Raw genomic sequence first — 25,316 nt, 5'->3', positions numbered from 1 at the left:
CAAATTAAGAGAAAAAATATTTACTGAAATGTCAAACTTGTAAGTGTCTAAGGTGCAACGGAAAACAAAGAATGATCCATAGCCAACCTTAAGTGAAAATTTTAATAGTCACCCGTTAGAACGTTACGCACGCGACAGCGGTGCTTCCCCTGTTGCGGTAGAAACAGCGCAAATTACGTACGCTGCGGCGTTTCTTTTGAGGCACGCTGTACATATTTATTTACCGTGAGGGCCGCCGGAGCCGGAGAAAGCGAAAATAACAATTTACCGAATTCTCCCATAAGGCAAGCTGCCGAACCAATTAAATAACCATCAGGCCGGCCCATAACTCGTTGGGAATTCGGAGAGATCTTGGCGGAGAGAAGGTGAGGGAGAACGTGCCTCAGGAACACATTGATAATGTAATAAATAGTATTCCGGTGGGGTGCAGAACAGGGATACTGGATACAAGAGACACATTATTCGATTCCGAATGGCTGATATGCGATTCAGCTGAATTACCCAAGAACGGCTTCCACCGAGTTTTTAGCAATAATTCACGCCGGAACGAATGTGTTTTATTTTTCTTTCTATATTCTAAATGACGTTCGATATTTATTTTTCAGACGTGTTCCCGTATTTATGAGCGGGAGGCTTCTTGCGGAGGCGAAAGTGATTTAACGGTGAAGGTCGCGCGGTGCTGTTTTAATCGAATTACCACCGATGCATCGAAATCAGTGCCAAAAAGTGGCACGACGTTTCCGGTAAAATTAAAAATCATCAAATCCGCATCAACACGGATCATTACTTCTAATGACCAATCGTCAAGTCAAATGAAACTTTCACACGCCATCCTGTCCCCCAGTTCCATTTTCATTTTTTCCCCTCCATCGGAATTACATACATTAAAAAAACATAATGTTGACACCTCAATCAGCGCGGACCGTCTGCAACGTCGGACAATGCCTTTCGAGCAAGAACGAGGTGATTCGGTTCTGCTAATGTCATATTTTATCGGAGTCTAGCTTGTAGTCGATAACAATAAAGTTTATTTAGAAGACAGAACACACATAAAATGATAATAAATCGATCTTATTTACGATGCGACCGGCCAGACGACAATAAAATAGACACGGATGTAATTTTATTAGACGTAAATATCGAAATTTTGACGTTGCAAAATTCCTCACACGAGACTGTTGTAACTCGGAAGACTAAGTCGATGCCACTTGGCGCACTTAATTACCTCTTTATTTATTTATTCGGGGCCAGAGGAGTTCTTCTATTTGTAGGACGTTACATGTTCAATTGGGCTTAAATCGGGTAGCAAGGCGATCTGATTATGACGAACACGAAAAAAGTTAAGGAGAATGAAAATTTAACGAAAATGGAAAAAGCTGTGAAAGATACAAGTGTCCCAGAGTTGCGAAAAAGCTCCATAACTTGTTTGTTATTAAAGATATCAACTTTTACTTTTTTCTAGATCTAGATGGTAGCTACGCTTCTTCTGCACATTCGGAAAATATTGCGGTATATATACAGTGTGTTTCGATATTACAAAAACACTAAAGTTAGGTTTTTTTAAACGGAACCTACCCAGTTTGATTTTATTTTTGAATTCTACACTAAATTATGAATCAAATTTATACAGGTCGTTTTTACTTATCTGCCATCGTTTTTGATCAGTGGCGCTTTTTTTTACGAAAATTTCAAATTGCAGGGGTCCCTTCGAAAATTCGTACCTTCCAAATCGTTGCCAATAAATTAAAATGATTGACGCTGTTTGATTTCTGAATGTTTGCCGCATCTGCTGAGGGTTTACTCAACAACCTGCTCAGTCGCATATGCCTACTGCGATTTTTTAAACATAACTAAAAATGTCAAAAACTCATTTTTTTCAAATGGCACCCCGTATTTATTATTGCACTGGTCGAAAGCTTTTTTGACAAGCTTTTGAACAATATAAGGTTTGTATAGTCGAATCTGAAAATCTAGGGTGCTATCCTAAAATCGCTAAATTTGGTGCAATTTTTTCATTAAAAAGACAATACAAAAATTTGGTAGGCCCAACAAAAGATAATCATACAATATGGTCACTCCATAAAGATGAATCACCCAACAAAACCGTGTTTAACATTTAATTATTTTAGTGATTTTAAGATAGCACCCTAGATTTTCACATTCGACTGTACAAACCTTATACCGTTGGAAATAAACGTGGGGTGCCATTTGAAAAAAAAATGAGTTTTTGACATTTTTTGTTTGTTATATTAAAATCGCAGTAGGCATATGAGACTAAGCACGTTATTGAGTAAACACTTAACAGATGCGGCAAACATTCAGGAATCAAACAGCGTCAATTATTTAATTTATGTGCAACTATGTATTTGGAAGGTACGAATTTTCCAAGGATTCGGAATTCTGGTAAAAAAAGCTCCACTGATCAAAAACGATGGCAGATAAGTAAAAACGACCTGTGTAGATTTGATTCAAAATTTAGCATAGAATCAAAAATGAAATCAAACTGGGTTAAAAAAACATAACTTTAGTGTTTTTATAATATTGGGACACCCTGTATATATACCGCAATATTTTTCGAATATGCAGTAGAAGCGTAGCTATCGTCTAGAAAAATGAAAAAGTTGATATATTTAATAACAAACAAGTTATGGAGCTTTTTCGGAACTCTGGGACACCCTGTATCTTTGATATTGTTTATATGATATGAAGGATAGAGAAGAAAACAGAAGCGGAAATCTGTAAAACAGAGACGTAAAAGAAATATGGAAGAATGACATAAACTTGGAGCGAATAAATAAATTAAAGAATAAGAATAAAGAAAAAATGATGAAAATGCAAAAAGAGTACAATTTAACAAACAACAAACAAAAAACTGAACTAATAACACAATCAAAAAAGAGGGCAAAGCCTTTGTGAAGAGAGAATAAACGGAACGAACATAAGAAAAACAAGAAAACGTTACAAAATGGAGAAGCAAAAGAAGAAAACGTACATCGAGTACAGTTGAATAAACACGATAAAATACAGGGTAAGTCACGAGAGACTTCCGATGGAAATTTCGTTATATGCAACCAAAACTACAATTTCCAAGGTTTCTAGCTTTCTAAATTTATAAAAAGTAATGCTTAAATCAACGATGGCTGGCCCTTATTGCCTGTCATGTCAGTTTTTACAGTTATACAGCGTGATCAAAAAGGACTGTTTAAAGTTGGCAGTATTGATTTTTACTTTCAAATGGTATAACTTGAGTAACTTCTGGTTGTTGACGACTTCACACTGACATTGACAATTCAAGTTGTTTCTTTGTACTGTTGATTTTTATACATACATAACCTACAATTTTGTCGCTGTTGATTTCACGTAAAATATCTGTCAAAAGACGTATCCGGTTGCAGTATTGCAAACAGCCGAACAACAAAATACTCTTAATTGTATTGCCAACTTAAACAGTCCTTTTTGATCACCCGGTATTAAGTTTTGCTCATAACCTCAATAACAAGTAGGTGTCATGATTAATGTTATTCGCCAAGCTACTTGGATTGCTAACTTATTTCAAATTAAACAAGATATCAAGTTCTAGGGGTTTTTTGTATTTTGGGTTGCATATAACGAAATTTTCATCGGAAGTATCTCGTGAATAACCCTGTATTGATAAAGAAATGACAAATGTAAATTTATTTATAGCAAGGAGAACATTTTAATTGATACACGATGAGAACTAATAAATAAATGATCAGCTAAAACAAATATTAATAATATAAACAATTTATGGGAATAGTAAACGAAAGAGGGGTTCAACGCACTCTGATGTGTACACGTGTAAGTCATATTATCCTGGTTATACTATTTACTAAGTAACTAAGTAATTTATGCGACATGTGCATACAAGAGTACTTTTTTCATTAGTGATGAGTACGAGCCCGGCGAGCGCATCAAAAACGTGCTTTTTATGCATAAGTTTTTGCAACATCTCTAAAATAAAATAATCACGAATAAAATAATTAACGGAACTTGAGAATGTGAATTAGGTTGCATTCAGATCCTCCTGCCGTTACTTAATTTAGGTAACGATGTTGAAGTGTGCACGTTCAGAGTGTTTTTACAATTAGTTCCATAAAATGAACGAATACGGAGGTGAAAGTGAATATGAAGCACTGCCAAGTATTTTACCGAAATAAAATTCATTTTGTATTTACTTTATTTATGTAGCAGTTTAAGCAAAATTTCGTGAAGTGTATCAAAGTATGAAATCAAATTCCCCAAACTGTAAAATTCGGTTTTTCAATCTCTATTTATCGATTAAAAAAACACCAGGTTTTTTTTTGGTGGTGGGGCAAAAAGTATATTTGTGTTAATTTAATTGAAGTGAGAATTTGGTGGATGCGCCGGGAGTGAACGTTAAGGTAAGCGCTCACCAGTTCGGATCGTACGCATTCCAAATCACACCACATTCGCTTCTTTGCAATATCGTACGTACCACCGCTGATGCTTACTTGATAGTGAGAACCTGTCTTTAGTCTTGTTCACAATTGTTTATGTTCTCGAGAGATCAAGTCGAATGTGAGGGGTTGTTGTGAGGTCAGGGGTTGGCGCATCCACCATTTCTAGACGGACCTGTGTGTCGGGCGGCCGACCCACCGCCTGCCCCCGTTGTCGCCATAAATTAATATATCTGGGCGGGCACGGCAAAGATCTAGCATGGTCGCATGTTGTTAGATACGAGACACAAAATGGAATGATCGGTCATTCCCAAGGTTAATAATGGCCGCCTTAAACAAAACGCAATCAACACACGAAACCGTTCGTTTCAGGTATAACGGACACGTGTGCCAGACAAAGAAAATCGACGATGTATTTTAAATTGTTGCGTGCTTGTCATACTTATCGCACTTATCAAATGACCACAATAAACCAGACTGTTTTATTACGAGTCTCGAAAGTGCGCGCCGCGCCATTCTCTTCTCTCCTCCTTGCATTCGGAACACAAAAGAAGCGATTAATTGTTTTCGGGGTTGATTGCGACCGGGGCCGGCGGATAATCACCGCCACCCGGGAGAGAAGGGATTTTTCCCGATTTATGGAAATCGTCGGTGACGAGACGAGACGGTCTCGCACAAAAATCGGAAAAAGAGTTTATTTCATTGTCCGATACGAAAAACACCGAGTCCCGAACAAACACGGAGAAAATCGTCAAACTGTTGCACCGCCTCCGGCACAAACGAAGCAAAACAACGTTATTAAACCATCAATGCGTGTGTCGCGCGGTTCATCCCCCGACCTCAATCATAATCTCCCCTCAGACGTGACGTTTTTTGCCCCCCAACCATAATAACATCTGAGCCACAGTTTCGTCATTTTTCAGGAGAGCGTTCGGCGCGTTGCCAGCAGGGCGTCATTATGGCGAGGGAAATAATTTGATCGATTATTCGATGGCTAAGGGGTAATTTTTCGTGTGTTCACTCGAGGGTGGCAGTCTATTGAAACTTTCTCCTTTTCTTTTTGACGAATGAACTATATATAGATTTAGTTATTCGACCATGAATGGCTATTAGAAGTGCGTTTCGATAATAAATTGCCGCATTTTATAGAATGTATTTCTTTTTTTCCGGACGGAAACGTGCACCGAATACAACGAAGAAAGGAACCTCTGGGTACTTAGGGGAGAGTTGCACCGGCGGAAATCATTTTATCGATTAAGCTCCAGTCGACGAAATTAAAGACGACGTATTTGCCCGTTCGTCTGACGAGACGCCGACCTAATCGTCTGACATCCCTGAAATTTTTATTAAGCGACACAAAACACCAACGATTTTTTTTTACACCCACCACCACCACAGCTCGTTCTTCGACAAATGCAAATGTTGCATGCGCGGAATGGCCAGCGGCAATTCCCGACCCAAATCCCATTAGGCCTATCTAACATCAAACGTATCGATTAATTAAAGTCTTTGTTCGAGCAATAAATGTTGAGGAAATTGCTCGTGCAGTAATGACCCCCAAGACGACACTCCTCGCATTGCAAAGAGTAGATTTTAAAAAACTTTGATCGGCCAAAAGTGACGCGTAGATTGATCCGCACGAATATACGAGTATGCTGGTCGTCAGGGTGAAGTTGAGTCACATCTGTCGACAGTGCAGTTTAAGCTGATTACAGGAAATGGTATTACGAATAAGTTGGTCATGTTGGGTTGACGACCAACGTCCTCCTCACAAAGGTTTTATGTCTTAAAAATTTTAGAGTTCCTAAATCGAGAGGTGCCATAAATTACTATTGCAAAAAATTCTGTAAAAATCACAGTAAATACTCGTAGAGTTAACGTTTTTCTAATAAATAAACCATTTTACTTGTTTCAAGGATATCTAAATGATAACTTTCATTTTAAGAATCGACTTTTTTGTGAATGTAGCATAATTATGTTTTTGCATGACCTTTATACAGGCTGTATCTGAAATACATGTGTTAATTTTAACCAGTGGAAGAATTCGCCAATTTATGAAACTTTTCTCTATAATATTTTTACGAAAAAGCATTACAAATTGATTTAAAATTTGGAATAAATTAGCCATCAAAGTATACGAGTACAAAGGTGTATCCGAATTCGACCGACAAACTTTCAGGGTAGATTCTATGATCAAAAATAAGCATAAAACTCTGAATACATATGGTGTCAAAAATGCTTAGATAATCGACTAAAAATTTCTACCAGCAACACAAGGGATCAGGTGGAATTTTTTGATCAAACGTACAAAAATAAAAAGGAGGAGTACAATTTACAAAAATTGTCAAAATTTCGCCCCCCTGTTCAATGCACAGTAACCCCATAAAATCCAAGGAATTCAGATCATAATTGTTTTACGTTTTTGTCGATTATCTCGCAAACTAAGCGTTTTTGACCCCATATGTATTAAGAGTTTTATGTTTATTTTTGATCGTAGAATCTGGCCTGAAAGTTTGTCGGTCGAATTCGGATACACCCTGTATACCCCCGCCTATAGGTAAGGGCGAAAATTTGCTGTTGTGATAGAAACGAAGCTTTGTAAAAACAGTTACGAAAAAATAGAGACTAGTTAACTACACAAAACGACTCGTTTGGTAAAAATTGGAGGGCAAAAAATTTTGGAAATCTTTTGCGAATTTTGCAAAATGTTATAGAGAATAAATTGGCAAGTTCTTTCACTGGTTAAAATTAACACACGTGTTTCAGATACACCCTGTATAATGAGCAACTTTACTCCGTGATTGTATGGAGTAAAGTGGGTCTTTTTCCCCTTGGGCAAAAAAACATAGCCAACTGAAGGCTTTAGTCAACTTTTTTGCTCTTTCAAAAGTAACATTTTTGTTGCGTCGTGTTTAACGAAAATAACTTTTAAATTTGAACTCGGTTCGTGAGGCCCTTTGCAAAAAATTATAAAAAAAAAAATAGATTTACCCCGACGAATTCCGTCACCAGTTAAAATTAAAACACGTACTCGATACGATGATCGTCAAGGTGGAGAAGTTGGATCGCGTCGGCGGTGTACTTAATTAGAGGAAATGAAATCACGAATAAATTAGTTATCGTAGATTTTAACGATCGATGCGTCGCAAATAGCGGAAACGCTAAATGCAGTAAATTAATTAATTCTTGACGCGGCAGCGAAAAAATCGAGTCAAACATTTGCGACTCCATGAAATCGCATTCATCTTGATAAAAGCGTGCTTTTTTGATTTTGTGCTTTAGTGTCCTATTCAGCAGAACCCGAACCGATCGGGCAACCGGCACAGTTGCGCTTCCGCTCTGGCACGTGGGGACGTCCCCGCCCCGTCGAAAAAGAGATTTGCAAAAGGGTGGCGGAGGTCACCGGCGGCGCGGATACCCTTACGTCGGTGCATAATTCTCCGAGTCGGACAAGTGTCCGAGTTCTTTATGGTATCCGAAATGGGGTTAAGAGTCTGTCCCATATATTTCCATAAGTTTTACGGCGCTGCAATCGTTTTTATTCCGGTCGTAAATCAAATCCGCGTCGCATCTCCGACGCGGCCGGTCAATTTTTGTATATACCCTGATAGATCAGGAGGCAGAGACTTCGACATAAATACGCGGCTCGTCCCAACGTTAGTCTCAATAAGTCCTGAAGTATGGTGATCCTTTTATGGCCCTAAAACCGGGCGATATTTCTAAAATGTACTTGATCCGGCACTTTAAACCGGAGCCCCACTCCGGAGATCTCGCCAACAATTTGACACATAATCAATGGCATATCGGCTAGGGCGGCGTCCCCCTCCCGGAGTTTTTCCCCGATCAGGAATTAACAATCCTTGTAATCACTCCGACCGGGTTCCCTTTCATATCTTAACGGAATTATCTAAATCTCGCACGGATTTATTCGGCGGCGGCGGCGGCGGCGACCGCCTCCCACTCGTGCTTTGTGTCCGATCACTTATCGGAGGCTTCGTCCGGAGTAATTTGTGGAGTGTGAGCAGTTGCGGCGGTCTCGTTGTCCGCAACGTGTTACGCCGAGTCCGGGCGTGCACCGGAACCGTGTCGGAAGGCCGCCCGGATAAATCAGCGGAAAAGACAAAACAAAAAATAGAGAGATGTTCCGTTTTTCCCGCCAATTTGCTCCGCCCTATAAGTCATCCGGACTCTGGCGCGATCGCCGGTTCCGGCCAGCGGCCAAATCCGGGATGCAACCGGAGCCGGTCTCGTTGATGTTGCAACGATGAGTCTGACGTGGAATAATCCCCTGTTATAAACGAATCGCTTGACGTGCACGTTTAAACTTCCAAAACACAACTTGTATTACTGCTCACAAAGCTCCAAAGTTAAAAAAGCTCAAAGCACAAGACTTCAAAAGCTTCTTTAACCCGTACGTTCAGATCAATTTCCACGTGCAAAGAGAAGAACACGAAGCCGCCAACTCCGCGCTCCGGTTCCGGGGGGAGCTCTTTTTGACCGCACCTTACCCGAGGGGACACCGCCGCCGTTCGGTTACAAAATAAACTTTCCGTCGGCGAAAAAAATCACGGCCCAGTTGGAACAACCCAGAAAAAAAAAATAAAAGCAATTTTCCCGCCGGAGTCGTGTACACCTAGTAAAGCGGAAAATTATGGCCCGCGTTACCTGTATTAATAATCCTTTTATGACCCGATGCCTGGATCAGAATTCGGTTTATTGCATTGTTTACGATACACGGTGTGCATAAAAGTTTATCTTGTTGTCGGATTATGATGATGTCGGTTTATTTTTCATAAAGGTCCCGGTTTTGATTTCGTCCTCTCTTGTCGAGGACAATCGTAAAGAGATGGTAATCCTGGCGGAGTCGGTTGTGGAGAGTAAATTCTTCCTAAGACGTCGATTACAACGCGGGTACGGTCCCCGGACGGCCGTCGTAAACATGTTCATGACGTCACATGAGCCGTAAAATACACGGACAAGCGAAATTGCGCCCTAAAAACGTTGCAAACGGCATTTTCTTCGGCGTTTAATGACCAGCAAATGAAAACATAAATTAGTAAGGGCGGATGGTCTGACACGGTGTTTATGGCTTCGACAGCCGGTCACGTGGCGGGATGTGACAACTTTCGGGTTGGCGGAGTCGTAAAACTTGCCGAATTTCTATTGACAGGACCAGAAATTGAGGCCGTATTGATTTGTTGCGGTCGCGAATTCGAATCTCGCCGCTTCGCTGCCAAAAATCTTTGTTTCCATTCCACTCCCTTTCGAAATTAATTTTATCACTTGTTGGCTTGTCGTCCTGACCCGTCGGTGACCGTAAACGTGTCAGGAAGAGGAGGTGGATAAATTATGTTTCCGGAACAGGAATAAAACCACGAAAGGCAAAAACAGATTTTGGCCTCGGCAGCGAAGAAAAAACTTTCTGGTACTGACAAACAAGAAGTCGCCGAGATAACCCAGAAGATGTGCGAACAACGCAACAGGAAAAAAATTGTGGTATAGCTGACAAATACCGTGCGATCGAAAATTGTCCCGACTTTGCCAAGGTCATTTGAAAACATGAAGCGAAAAAAGTAGCATTATGTTTGGAAGCTGAAGGTAGACATTTCGAATATTTACTCTAGTTCGTAAATAGGATTGGAGCTCCTCATGATTCTTTTACAACCGACAGGTCACACATAATTCACAGCTTTATGAAAATCAAAATTTCAACGTTCTCAAAATCACTAACCTAACTTTTAAGTCTGACACCTGATAATTGAAATTTTAACGAATTGCCAACTAAAATATTTGGTCACAGCCAACTCTGTTTTGTTTTTTAGATCTCACGGTACAACTGGATGATCTCCGGATAAGAATTTTAATTTTTTCAATAAAAGTTGAAAACTTTAAATAATAATTTTTTCCAACGTCACTAATTGAAGGTGATGTAGGAGTTGATAAATGGCGATTTTAATATTAGGGACCCACTTCACACTATTATGGACTCTCAGAAGCACGCCACAATTTTTCTTTATATATTTTTAATTAGTTCTCATCACTTCTTTCATCACGCTTGTGGTATCTTCTTCATTATTTAATTAAAAAAGATTTAATCGTTATAACAAACGCTAATTACAATTTTTTCCCTTCTTGGTGCTGAACGCGCATTATTTAGCGTTACAATCTCTCTGATGTTAACAAAAAAAAAACAAATTGTAATTTCACAATCGCAGTTATTAAATACAAAAAACTTCACTAAATATCTGTAAATTGGAGGAAAAAAGCAGTAAATAGTTTTTTACGTAACGAACGGAATATACAGGGTGTCTCAGAATTCGCGAATTCCGAATTCAGAGCGTGGTAGGGAAGGACCCAGTGGAACCCGAAAAATACGTAGAAAAAAAAATTCGGTCTTCCTGAAGAAGATATAAGCACTTTAATTTTGTTCAATACATAGCAGCCTTCATATCCACAGTGACAAAATACTGTTCTAGCTACGTTGCCGTTCCATTTTTAAGAAAAATTACAAAAATTTAAGATTTTCTTACTCCAAAGTAAAACTATTCTTCAAAAAATTGTTTTACGTTATTATTTTACACAATCATCTACACCATAAATAACAATAAACACTGAACTTTTCAGCCTGTATTTGAAGAAAACGCAGTTCAAAGAGTGCACCTTCAGACCAATGTATCTTTGTGGGGGGAGTCCCATATTTGGACTACTGAAGTGATTCCCTACAACGCTCTGAATTCGGAATTCGCGAATTTTGAGACACCCTGTACATAGACATTATCGTACGCACGCGAAGTTTGAACAACCAGGCCGTTCCACAAGTTACTTACGCAATTTGATCTACGACCGGTAGATAAAACGGCAAAATGTTTATTACCGCACGCCGTGGCGTAAAGTAAGTTATTACGTGTCTAAAATGCCTAAGATAGATAAGATATACCGCACGCTCATAAATTGAAGTAATTAATGGTAGATTTTTAATCGCAAACGTATTTTGGTCCTGTTGTTCACGGGACCTGCACCTACTTGAAATTGTGCAGATACTATTGCGTTTCTCATTACCTAAAACAGGAGTTGCGAATCCCTTCACTACGAATTTTTTCTTCGTGAATTACCAGAATGCGTTTAGAAAGAACTGTAATTCTTTCTAAACTGTTGAAAGACCTGCGAGGATTGATCGACGAATTCCAAAATATGCAAAAATGTTCGTACTGCATCATTGTGACTTTTACAAAAAGTATGCAAATATTCCCCGGTATGTATGTATTTTTCACATTTTCCACAGTCCGGGTTTGTCAGTGATGGCAACTGCACGATTAAAAATAAAATAAAACCGGCTTGAATGGCGCACCCGACAATGGGTTTGTTCTTTCCGATAGCATCGATGCGTGGTCGGGGGTCCGTTGATTTGGACCTCATCAGGTCCGTTCGGCAAAGCAGGCGCTTTGTAATCCCCACTTCGATTCATATCAAATTCATATTGTGAGTGGCATCGATCGAACCGTTTAGCATAAAGCTCCGGCGAATGCACTCTGCCTCGTTCCGAAATAAAAGCACACATAATGATGCTTTAAATCAACGTCCGGATGTGTGGCGAATCGCTTCCGGTCGAGGAATGCTCAAAGAATGTCAGATCGTGGCCAATCAGCCATAAACACGTGCCAATTTGCCTCGCGATGTGGGAAAATCGAAGTTGCGGCGCGCATCAGAGCAAACAAGCGCTCAGACTTAAAGACCGAATGAATGTTTCGGCTGGAATGACATCGTCTTTGTGCGTCGCACAACGACACTGTACGTTTTAAGCGCTCCCCATTTCGAGGGGCGCTCCCCTATAAAAACCAACGAAAAAAATCGACCTTAGCATATTAGGACTTACAGATGACTTCCATCCGGGATTCGCTCTGCGCCGAAGAAAAAGCCGGAGCCTCGGCCGAGACCTCGCATCGGTAGAGACCGCTCGTTTTCCAGTCGACAGGATGAAGGACCACTTTCCTGCTGTCTGATTTGGACAACTGAAAGCGAAAAAAGAAATAAAATAAACACTGTTGCAGCAGCGTCGCCGAGATCTTGCACCATCCATCATCGCACAAAAAAAACTCGATGCCGTATAGAGGTGCGTCCCGGATCGGTCTCTTTCACGATTATTGTTGCGGCGTTTTCTTCTTTATTTTCGAAAAAGCGGGATTATCCCGTTCATTAATCTTATTCCAGTGGGCGGGAACGGATTAATTAGCTGGATGCAGAACAAAAAACACCACAATGGGTGCCAACAAAAGAATTCTAAATCCGGCGTGAAACGTGTTTCATTAAAAAAATGAGTAAATTAAACCGCCGGTTCCTGACGATCGCCGATCGATTTGACAGCTGTCAAACGGCAGTTCGGGTGGCGTGCAACAGGAGGCGCATGAAAAATGCATCGGCCCGAACCGAAGATGGCGCCAAAAACGCGATCATTACCGGGGTTAAATGAGCAGAACGTTCCGATGAAGGAAAATAAAGTGTATAAGCTTCAGGCTCGCGATAAATAATTAATAACGAGACTCATGCAAACCATTGTCCCGGCTTAATGGATCGTGGAAACAAAGACCGGGGCTAATATGGAAAATGGCCTGCTGCGAATAGTGTCTGCCGGCGCCTCCCTCACAGAAAACATAGTTGGCGGTGGTTTACTTTCGATATCGAATTCCCGCGACTCGGTAAAATTTCGTTAAAACATTAATATCGCGCGGCTATAGGTCACGGTGTCGCGGATCGACTGGGGGCGGGGGCGGCCAACTTTTTACCCCCACCGTGTACAGTAACCGGAAACTTTGCGAGCTGAAGGGGCGGATTACAAACATTTTACTTTGCGAGAATTTTTAATTGCGTTATCGATTTTATCAAAATTTAATAGTTTGACGAGCACTCGCGATTCGGCTGGTCCTCGCACGATCAGGAAACCACCTCGAGCTTCTGACCCCCGTTTCTTTTTTTCGTCTCGCTCTGTATAACTATGGTGTAATTACCCCGTTAAGTATTAGTCGCCTCGCCGCCGCCGACACGTAATTTCAACGTTCATAAACAAATTAGCCGCCTTCGGAATAATGAATGAGGACCGATTATTCTTCGCCGAGTCGGAATTTATCAAAATTTCATTCACGAACAAAGAATTGCAGCGCAGTCCTGTACTTTCGCCATTCCATGATAATTTGTTCTGATCGCTAAAATGTGACCGGGGTGAAGAAAACCTAACCCGATCGATTTGCGTCGCAGCGCCAAAACGAAAACTTTATTTTCTCGATGGCGGCGGCGGCGGTGGACGACTTTGATGTTTCATTTACGGGGACGGCAGGCCCCCGGTTATTGCTGACAGGTCGGTGTCGCCCAGCACCGTTGACGTTTGACGGATTATTTGCAACTTAAACGAAATGCAACATCTTTCTTCGTCTTCTTCGCTTGCGCAAGCCGGAAACTAATTATTTACTTTGAAATTTCTTATTTGACTGGTTGTTCGTCACCTGTCACTTTCTCGAATAAATACTGTGTTTGCCGCCAAGAAAGATTGCTACTCGATTAATTTTAAATGCAAATGGTGCGTACGGTAACGCAACGATTCTTGACCCGCGGAGGCGCCACCAGAGGGCGCATAGAGGCTCCCTTCCGAAATACCAATGCGAAAAAGTACAGTAAATAAAAGAGACACAGAGAAAATATATAAAGACATGGAATACTATAAAAAGAATCCACTCGATAGTTATGTATGCAATATGTGCTTGAAGTAACTTTTTTTCCAAGTGGGAAGTTTACACACAGGAACCCAGCAAGTGTTGTAATTTAAAAAACTAAATAAAATGAGTGAATTCGGTGTCGCAAGTGATAATGAAAAACTGCCAAATATTCCACCAGAAATTCTTTTTGTATTTTTTTTACTTCTGTAGCAAATTAAGGAAAACTTTATTAAGTGCAAGTGTACTAAAGTGTAAAATAAAGCTCTCCAGTCTGTACAAAGAGCAAGAACTGTTTTAATGGTGAGGCAAAAAACTCATTTTCTTTCATTTATTCTGATGTCATTATGGGAATAAATTAGAAAAAGTTGCTTCCAGCGATACCAAAACGGTTCGAAGAGATCGAAGTCTCAAAGACTGCAAGACAAAAATAACTGTTAAATTTGAATTGAAACAACAAGTGCGCCTCCATTCGCTCATAAACAAGTTGCAAACTAAATTACTGCAAAACACTACCATTTTTTGTGGTGTTCTCACTCATGTCTCCCACGCTTGAGAATACCACTCGTGCTGCGCACTCGTGATTTTTAAATTCAAGCGTGGGTGACATCCGTGACAGCACCACAAAAATAATCGACATAACGTTGCCTACTCGTGGTATTATAAGTGATTATGTCGAAATTATATCAAAAGGGAAAGTGGAAAGTTAAAAAATTGATCCAGATCAATGTCTAAAGTGTGACTTTAGAGCAAATCTGTTTTAATGGTGAGGCAAAAAACTCATTTTCTTTCATTTATTCTGATGTTATTATGGGAATAAATTAGAAAAAGTTGCCTCCAGCGATACCAAAACGGTTCGAAGAGATCGAAGTGTGGAAGACTGCAAGACAAAAATAACTGTTAAATTTGAATTGAAACAGCAAGTGCGCCTCCATTCGCTCATAAACAAGTTGCAAACTAAATTACTGCAAAACACTATCATTTGCAATTGTTTACACGAGTTGATTAAAAGCGAAGAAAACGTAATAAATTTTGTCGTCTTTGCAAGAACAAATCTTATTAAGAGTCAGCTAGAAGTTGAACGCAAACTTCCAATTTAGCTGTCAGGGACCACCGAAAGACAAGCAAAAAATAAAATTGTGCAAAACGTCGAGCTCACCGTCCGCTTAAGCAAAAATTCACCTCCCCGAGAGGTAAACGCGTCGCAAACAATAAAAAAATATTTACCGAAGGAGATATCGTTAAGGACGTTTTATTATAATGACGTTTCTGTAGAGTCAAAGCAGAAAGTGAAACGTGAAAAACGTTCCGGGTGCGCTCCGTGTCCACAATTTTTTTACAAGTCAAAGAACAATAAAAAAACCCCCGTCGAGAATTAAATTTTTAAGAGTCGTCACGGCGACGCCTGTTTCGGGCAAAATTCCGGAAAAAACGAGCCGTTTCTCGCATGAAACGTCGGCATAAAAGCCGCGACAGTATACGTGTGCCTAAAACACTCATCTCTATTCCCAAAACGCCCATCTCTTCTATTCCCCCCATTAAAACACGTCCGTTTTCGCGTGACAACTCTCACGCCAAAGTGTCTATTATTACCCGCACGAATTTCACACTTTCAAGTGCGATTGGTTCAGAAATTGAAACTTAAATCGGCCCGAGAACGCGATCCGGGCGCGAGAGGAGAAAATACTCCGGAAGAGACAAAATAGAAAAATCCAGGTACCAGAACAGTTTACTGCACGGGCAGTCGTTATAGATGTTTCTTGCGTGGTACTTAGTTGGCTGTCAAGTTTGCCACCTAGCGTAACTGTACTGTCCTAAAGGTAAATTGTTGAGATTACTTGGTTGCCTAAAAACGAGGGGCTTCGAGATAATGTAATTTAAAATAAAAACATCGTGACACAGAAATTCAATTCAAATGATCCCACAAACATTTTCGTCTGTATTGAAAAATGACAAAAACAAGAAACATCACACAAAAACAAATGTATTGTTTTCAAAGATAGAATGTTTACTGCTACGGTTCATACACGTGATTACTCTTCATTTATTTTTAACAATGTCTGACCAATACTGCGACAGTAACGTATAATTTCTTACTGTTGTATTTAAAAAATGTAAATTGCAAAATGCTGCATTCTCAACACATTCCTCAGATTTCAGTTGATTTTCCTTTATTTACACTCACAGCCTGACCAGATCTCTCGATTGCATCTCTAATATGGACTACCAAAGACGTTTCCTGATTTAGAACATTGAGATAATTTGATCTGGCAGCCCAACACTGAGCAAGTACAGGGTGATTCAAGTTTTACCGCCCGAGCAAAAATACCCACTTCTAATCGATTTCAAATTCTCAAACAATTCAGGAATGATTGTGTGTCGCTGTAGAACATTCGCTACATTATTTTAAATAATTTTTCACTGAGAGTTCTTCCAAACATTTACGAAAAATTTGGTGTCATCGAAATCATGAAATCATCACTGGTTTTTGAAATAAATGGAATTTGATATTAAAGTGCAAAATTTAGCTATGATTTATTATTTAATTGGGTGATCATTTCCACAAAAGAGATTGGCGTGGATTGTTTGTGGTACACTTTAGGGACTGAAGAATTACTAGAAAAGTTGTCAACAGATGTTTGCCAACAATGAGGTATTTATTTATGACACTGTAGTAAATCTTGTAAATCTTGGTCATTTTTCGCTTTTAATGTTAAATTTGGAATAATTCAAAAACTAATAATTTTCTTTTGATGCGAATTTCATAAATGTGTTCTTTGAATTAATTGTGAGCGTGTACGAAAAAAAAATTTTTTTTTGGTCAAAATCGATTTTTTTAATTTATGGCTGTGAATGAAGTGACAAGGGAAAATTAATTGCACACATTGAAAGTCTTATATCAAGGGGATGTAACTCTAAAGTTTCATAATTTTTACTAATTTTTTAATAGGGTTTATCGTGCGGGCGGTAAAACTTGAATCACCCTGTACAGTTATCATTGTTGAATATTTCAATAATGTAAAAGTAGCATATTTCAGGAAGTCGATCATTTTCATTCTTGATAAAATGAGAAAGTGTTCGTGTGTAATTAACAATTAAAACTGAAAAGCCGCAAGTGTGAGTCGTCTAATGTGAAATTTACAAATCCAGAAGATGTAAAAAATATGTACCCCGTATTTGGATCTTGGTAAATCTGTACTGAATATTTTTTAAGTGATTTCAACCCTCCCGAATTGGCGTTTCACAATTTCCGCACGGCCTGTATCAGCCACAATTCATCCCTTTAAAACTCGCAAACTCCCCGATCGATCTGCGACGAAGATTTTTTCCCTGTCACGTTGCCGAAGACTGAGACGTAAGTTTCGATGACAGCTTCTCAGACTGTTCGATGGTCCTCGAGGGAGGAGGGTGGTAAAACGTCTGTTTCAAAACAAGCAACCGCATCATTTCCATGTCTGAGCAGCGTGAAACCCCTCGATTTTTTCCCTCCCTCGACCGATTTAATTCTTAATGGTCGACGTAATTCGAATTATTTACGGATTTGGTGTTCGTCCCGATCGGTGCGCCGCTAAAAAATTCATATCCATGCCTGGACTTGATTGATCAACAATACTGTGGTCCGCCAGGTTCGGTTATTACCGAAGACAAATGATATTAATTTATATTAAACTGTTTGTCAATATTACGCTCGGTGGGACAGCAATGAAAACAATATTTAAACAACAATTAGCGGCGAAAGCTCGATAATTCATCGGGGGCTGGCGTTATGAAATTTTTTTAATTAAAAAGCGGAACCGGTGCAACGAGCGGCGCACGCTCCACCGTAATTTGCACTTACTGACAACAGCAACGATTGCACCATGTCTGCAACGCTTGTTTCTATTTAACTGAATTATTTATGAAGCCGCTTTAAACTCGAGATTTTTGTCGATTCGCACAAAGTCTCGTCAAAAACGAGCAAAGAAAATTGGGTGTTTCGAGTAATCGTTGACCGAGAAAAAAACATTAATGAACGCTCGGAAAAGTAGAGTTGGGAAACCGAAGCCGATCAAGGTTACCATAGCGATATTGGCGGGAGTTGATACAAAGAGGAATTAAGAAGTAACACCGGCTCATGCAGTAAGACCGTTTTATCTCGCAAGTGCACAAATAGAAAAATTGAATTGTGGAGAAACCAGACAAATTATACGAGTACAAATTGACTGCAAGTGATAAATGAAATTTTAATCTCTGGAGGACTGGAAGAACTCACGAAGTACGGACATTTGTCGAAAACGCACAAAGAATTCTTAAAGATGTAAAAAAAAATGTTCCACAGGATTTTAAGAAGTTGTAAGAATGCAGACATGAATGAGAGATTTCGAGAGATTGGCAACTAGCGAAAGGCTTTCGTGATACGTAACTGTTTTGTTCATGACTATTCAACTCACGTCAAATTCTCCAATAAAAATGCACGATTTGTCATTTCTGGACAAATCAAAACAAAATTTCCCGATTATTCATCACTAGTGAAAATTATCGACTAGTTTTAATTATCAGGAAAATTGATTATGAATTTTGTTAACTGAATAGTTCCTCAAATTTAAGTAGACTATTTTTGTGGTGTTTTCACTCATGTCTCCCACGCTTGAGAATATCACTCGTGTTGCGCACTCGTATTCAAATTCAAGCGTGGGTGACATTCGTGACAGCAAGACAAAAATAATCGACATAACTTTGCCTACTCGTGGTATTATAAGTGATATGCAAATTATATCAAAAAAGGAAGATAGAAAGTTAAAAAATTGATCCAGATCAATGTCTAAAGTGTGACATTTAGAGGTAGTCATCACCATAATCAACAAAACTTGATCCAAACTGTACCAAAAAATGTACACTTGAATAGCAAAGTAGCATATTAAATTACAAGAGAGTAAAGTGCTTCTTTCTATCCCATGTTTAAGTGCACGCGCGCAGCGAGGACATTACTTACACGAGATGTGTGTGCCTCTTGGTGTATGTAATATTTTTGTACGACCTAATGCATTTAATTGCGAAAGAAATATGTATAAAAAGACACAGCAACAGTGGCCACACAAGATTTTTCTTTTTGGCCGTAACATGGGAAATGGCGTATAAGTGTCAACATGACATTCAACATAAATGTAAATTTTTACATAAAACAAACATAGGTATCTGCTTTTGTTCTTTTGAAAATTTTGTAATGTGTTGTTCAAGGATGCTCTTTATTTATTATTTGTTATGAAAATGTTATATATTTAAATTTCCGTTTGCAAACTTTTGTAGAGCGAAAAACAAAAATATTCAGGGGGTAATTTCATCCCTTAAGTATGCACTTCAAGGTGAGCAAATACATATGTCCCAACACTGATTAAGCATTACAGATGGGTTATTTCTTTCTTCTTTATTTTTCATAGCAAATTCTTATTATTATTCTTGTAGAAGACATTTTGTTATTTGAAAATATTTTGACATGGAGTTTAAAAATGAACGGAATTTTGCTATTTAAAAATTTGATATTCTTACTGTTAAATATGTATTTTTAAATTGTTTCAGGTTGGACATTATTTTCCTGGAAATTCATTGTGGAAAACAAGATTTTAAAGACACCGAAAATCCGAGGGTCCTCCATAAACTTGAATACTTGTACCAGCAGCAAGATGGTGCCCCTACCCATACGACACCGCAGCCATAAAACAGCTCTGAGGGAGATTTTCGAAGATTAATTTCCACATACACCAAACGTGCGTGTTCAGCCAAGCAGAGCACTTACTTTCATCCAATCAAAAATGTTTATCGCGCTAAAAACGTCCTACTACTCCCGTCAAAAGTGATTAAAACTCTTGTTAGATTCTCAAATTGTTTTTAATAATTGTGTTTTTAATAACTATGTATTATAAATAAATAATTAACCCTAAAGTTTGTATTCTGGAATTAATCTTGCCAAAAATAACACGACCTAATTTTTTATATCTGATAAATTTCCCAATAGTTTCCCGAAATCAAATATCTCTTGGCCCTGACATTCACCCGATTTGAGAGCAATAAACTTTCTCTGGGGCTACCAAAAGTATGTCCATAAGCCCCGGAACGTTCACTGGAACAAAAACAATATTCGAGAAGAAATTTCAACGCAGCCACCAAACACGTAAAAAGCGTGCTTGCGAAGCAGAAATTGGTGGTAATTTACGTAACTTTCAAAACAATTCCATTTTCTGTGATTATGTAAATAAATGGATACACATGTTTAAAAAATATCGTTTAATTTAAATTAGGTTTTAACTTAACCGGAAATATTCCAATTAGGGATAATTTACCATCGTAATTAGCACTTGTACTCGTTTCATTAGCCAGTTAATTTAACAAATCGAATAAAAATTACTCCATTCGGAGCACAAATTTTATCAATTATCGACAGTATTTCAGTTTCAATTCACTGTGACCGGTTAATGTGGCGACCATAAAGAACATTATTTTGATAGAACGAGTAAATAAAAATCAGATCTAGCTTTGGAATTTTATTCGGTAGGATTTCGTTAATTGCGCGGTTGAGAGCTTACATTTCCCCAATTATTCTTCAGAAGTGGGTGGTGGTTAAACGAACGGGAAAATTGGAATATCACTATCATAACTCAGTTTAATGTAAACTAAATACATTTTCGTGTACATATTTGTACAATAATTATGCTTCCAGAAAGGCAACACGATAATTTACAGTAAAACTCCGAACGTCCATTTTCAACCGCACTCTAAAATGTTGCTTCCATTTGTTATGACTATTCTGATCAATAAACTTATCCAAGTGTTTCGATGTAACGAAAATAAAGTAAAGTTTGTTAAAGTAATCGAACTATCAAAGTGTAGGCATTCGATTTATATTTTCGAATAAAAGTTGTAATTCGGTAAAAACAGCGGGTCAATAACAAAAAATCGTTTGGGACAACGGCAGCAATTATCCGTAAAAAACACAATATTGACGGTGGCATTAACAATGCTTTTTTACGAGTTAAACCAACAAATTATTAAAGTTTTATTTTCTCATAAAGGAAAATTCTTTACCGCAGACACCGCTATCGATTATCGCGAACAGTAATCATACTAATCACAAAACACATTTTATACTCGTAATATCCACCGTATTTACTCTGCGTCAATTAATGCGAAATAATGATAAATAATTATTCGTTTTAGAATTTCTACTCGACTGATACAATTTCAAAACGCAAAAACCGCAAAAAATCGGTTTATTTAACAAACGGTTAACTCAAATCGAAATCAATTTAATTTTTGTCCGGTTTTTATCTTGTTTGCTTTTATTATTCCATACATTTTTCGACGGGTGAAATTTGCATTTTAGTTATTGAAATTATCTGTCCATACAAACACTGAAAGTTTAAAATGGTTTTTGTGTGTCGAAAAATACGGCAAAATCACTAAATCTCCACAGTTTTGGTCACATTCGGGAATTCCATTTTACACTGTCGGTTGCGGTATTCTAAAATTAGTTGCATCAAACGAAATTGATAGTCTGATTAATTCAAATTGGGCCGACGCGCTACAGAGCTCCTTCGCTGAATTTTCCATCGAAGGATTCTTTGAAAAATGCAAAAGATTCCAAGGAAAATCTTTGTTTTGCACTGTTGTACTTCACGGTTTCGTAGATCTTATTGAGAACAAAGAAACTGCAAACCTTTGTTTTCAATATTAATTATGAAGTTGCGAATTGGGATTTATAGATCTCGTTGCGTTGGTGAAAACTATAGGTTACATTATGAGAAAACCTTTGCAGAAATTGTAAATCTCGGCTCTGAATGCAACACATGAAAAATACTAATTTATGAACTGGAAAATGGTGAATGCGCCAGGAAATTTATAAAAACGGAAAATAGAAAATAGAACAGTATTGCTTAGCATCTCGCATAATGTGGAGAAATGATACATTAAGATCAAATTTTCCAAGAACTCATTATATTTCGAAATATAATTTCACATTTTTATATTATGTTTATGTACACTCGGCTCAATTTTTGGTATCAGCATTTAGATGCAGGGCAACCTAATGAACAGTGCATTTCTCCTACTGGTTTTCAATGTGATTCAGATCTGACAGACGAGCAATTCTTGCAAACAACCCAAGCAGACAAGAAATTTAAGAAAAACAACATTTTCGTAGGCTTTTTCAGACAAGTTAGATTTTTTCCTTTTAAAAGACAATAAACCACAACCACCCTGATTTTTTTTGTTCAAAAATATTTTCTTTTCTAGAATCTAAGTCATATAAATGTTCATCAGATCGAGAAAACTCGAAGTTTCTGTAAAACGTAGAACACAGAGATTTTGCAGAACTAAATTTTCTTTTGCAAAGACGACGTATAAAAATATTTACATTTTTTTACAATGCAAATTAGAAAACAAAAGATATATCTATAATCTGAGACAAAATTGTTCTTCTTTTGCTGGTTTTTGAATACTTGATATTCTCTCCGAAATAAAGAACAATTTAAATTTGAGAACAATTAATTTGCATTCCTTTCAGTTACTTTTTGTATCTTATTTAATTAATCTGACTTTAATATTTTCTTTTTTTAAATGTCGACATTATACAGGTGTCCCTGAAGTGCGCGGCAAAATTTTAACCACGAGCTACTAGGCTTCATGTACAGTCGCGAGTAATAAATGTTGGTCGTCAAGGTCATTCTTTGACGCAATCGAAAATGCTCTATTGTAAATCAGTGGTAAATATCATAACCTAACATCATGTTGTATGACATTAATTGTCATTTTTTTCTCTATTTTTTGACACTTTGTTGACGTGGGCATAATCAAGCAGGAAAATTTTTTAAATTTGTGACAATCTAACCAAATTTTGAAATGACATTGACGACCAAAATTTATTGCTCGCGACAGTAAAACTCGGAAAAAATATTTAAAAAATTCTATGTCAAAAAATAAAATGACATTTAATTTTTGAGCTACATTTTTTTTAAATTGCTTTTAGTCTTCTACGTTGTTCCACAACTTCGTAGGTAAAATTTCGGCACATTTTACAAATACACCCTTGTATATCATATTTTATAAAACGTACACAAATTTCTTCCCGCAAAAATTAGGTACAATATTTTTGTAACGAATAACTCAAGGCTCTGTTATTACTGTTACCTTTTTGAATTGCGTTCCTATTTGTTTTATAATAAAATTACTTGTTTATTGTGTTATAGAGAATTAATTTTACAATTGCAAATGTGACGAAGCGTCTACGTCATTAAACACCAATCTTACAATGCAATTCCGCCTAGTTTCTGCTGCAAAGTAAAAAACACCGCGTGCCTGAAATCGTTGTTCCCGCACTCCGAGGACAACCGGGAAATACCGTTTTTGAGGCTATGAGTACAAAAAAAAAATATATTTTACTTACGTCGACGGTGGCCCCTTGCACTCTGTAGGCCGTGGCCTGCGGCCTCGTTTTTGGCACGAACCTGTAGAACTCCTCGTGGTCCTTGTACCACTTGACGGAATAGAGACTGCCGTTCCCCAGATCGTAATTGCACTGCAGCAGGGCAGTGTCCCCCGGCACTCTGTACTGCGGAACGTTGACGCTCACCCAGCTCAGGCCCCCGTTGGTGGCCACGGCTGGAAAACAACGCACAATTAAACCTCCGAACACCTCGCACTAATAACAATAATTTCGGATAAATTAGGAGGAGAGGGCTCCGGATGTATATACGGACGTGTTGTGTTTGCGCCCGTTTCCGACTAAGTCATTCTAACTTAAGCTATTCGAGGCGTAATTGCGCCCCCAACAGCCCAAGTCTTGAAAAGCGCCGTTCCTAACAATTAAGCGCCTCCCTTGCGTTATACCTCTGTTTATTCGTCGGCGAATTTTACGTAATGTTTCTTTCTTAACGCGCCACCATTACACGATGCTCAGTTTTAACGTCGGAGGCAGTTAAAGTGAAATACGCGGGCGTCGCGAAGCGGTTCAAAACAATAATAGACGCGACTCGGAGATGTTTTGGCGCTTTTATCTAGTTATAATGGTACGAAAAAGGCGGCACGGGGCATGTTTGCGGTTGTAATGTGTAGCGGGAAAGTGCGGCCATGAATGAAATTTGTTGATGGCACTTCTGACGGAAGCCGAAGGGAAAAGCATACGGACCAAGACAAATTAGAGACGCTCGTTACCGCTCTAAATTTACATGTTACCAACAGATTTTTATCGTCGCCGTCGCCGTCGACCGCGATGGATGGTTCGATTTCCGTGGTCAATATGATCCTTCGGATGGCGAATCGACTCCCTCGACGATCATGCGGTTTGATATTAAATTAAACTGAGGTTTTAATCGCCTTAACGAACAATGCTCTGGGGGTATTTTGGGATTTAAATTGTACTTACATCTCAGGATTAAGTCAAATTAGTTGTAAAAGTGAATTTGAACTGAAGCTACCGAAATTAGAGACCGTATCCGCCACATGTTAACATCGAGACGATGAGCCGTGTCGCTAATCGAATCATGACAAATCTTCGTGTGTTAACGATTTTACTCTGCCATTGATAACACCGCCAAAATCTCTCCAGTTACGATTCGGCCAATGCTAAAATGGTGGATGCGCCGGGAAATAAAAATCATTCACAGACACGTTCGGAATTTATTTCTGCTATTAATCAAACAATTACTGATTTATGGATTGGAAATACTGTAAATATGTATCTCGAGTAATAATAACATTGCGTAAATAGTGAATGCGCTAAAAAATTAAACTGAAACTGGCAATTCAGGAGTTGCTTCACTTTTTTCGTTACTACTCGACCCCTTCACGAGGTGGTTCAATTGCTTCTAAACTAAGACGGAGGTTGAGGAAATGCTCTCACATGTAGCAAAAACCCCGGCAAAATACAGGGTGGTTTCTAATTATCGAAAAAATTTGACGCTTGGCTATGAAAACACACATAGAGAGTGTCCCAGAGTTGGGAAAAAGCTCCATAACTTGTTTGTTATTAAAGATATCAACTTTTTCTTTTTTCTAGATGATAGCTATGCTTCTACTGTACATTGCGGTATATATACAGTGTGTCTCAATATTATAAAAACACTAAAGTTATGTTTTTTTTAAACGGAACCTACCCAGTTTGATTTTATTTTTGAATTCTATGCTAAATTATGAATCAAATTTATAC

General features: G+C 38.4%; 1 protein-coding gene and 1 long non-coding RNA gene across 6 annotated transcripts in view; one reads left to right on the top strand and one right to left on the bottom strand.

Annotated features, from left to right (window-relative positions):
• Positions 1-20,059, top strand: part of LOC138131015 (uncharacterized) — a 118,212-nt gene extending 98,153 nt beyond the window's left edge. For both annotated transcript variants that reach the window (XR_011159695.1, XR_011159696.1), the window contains one exon: positions 19,697-20,059. This is a non-coding gene — a long non-coding RNA (uncharacterized lncRNA). The remainder of the gene's footprint in view (positions 1-19,696) is intronic.
• The window catches only part of LOC138130990 (cell adhesion molecule 2-like), a 55,026-nt gene that overhangs the window by 7,099 nt on the left and 22,611 nt on the right, over positions 1-25,316 (bottom strand). For all 4 annotated transcript variants that reach the window (XM_069047736.1, XM_069047759.1, XM_069047745.1 and 1 more), the window contains exons 3-4: positions 23,556-23,770; positions 12,313-12,448 (exon numbers count right to left, since the gene is read on the bottom strand). In XM_069047736.1, coding sequence (XP_068903837.1) covers positions 12,313-12,448; positions 23,556-23,770 — 351 coding nt within the window. The remainder of the gene's footprint in view (positions 1-12,312; positions 12,449-23,555; positions 23,771-25,316) is intronic.

The sequence above is a fragment of the Tenebrio molitor genome, chromosome 1 (assembly GCF_963966145.1).
Source record: "Tenebrio molitor chromosome 1, icTenMoli1.1, whole genome shotgun sequence".
NCBI lineage: Eukaryota > Metazoa > Arthropoda > Insecta > Coleoptera > Tenebrionidae > Tenebrio > Tenebrio molitor.
Note: the sequence above shows the minus strand (reverse complement) of the source record. Positions and strands in the feature narration are given on the sequence as shown.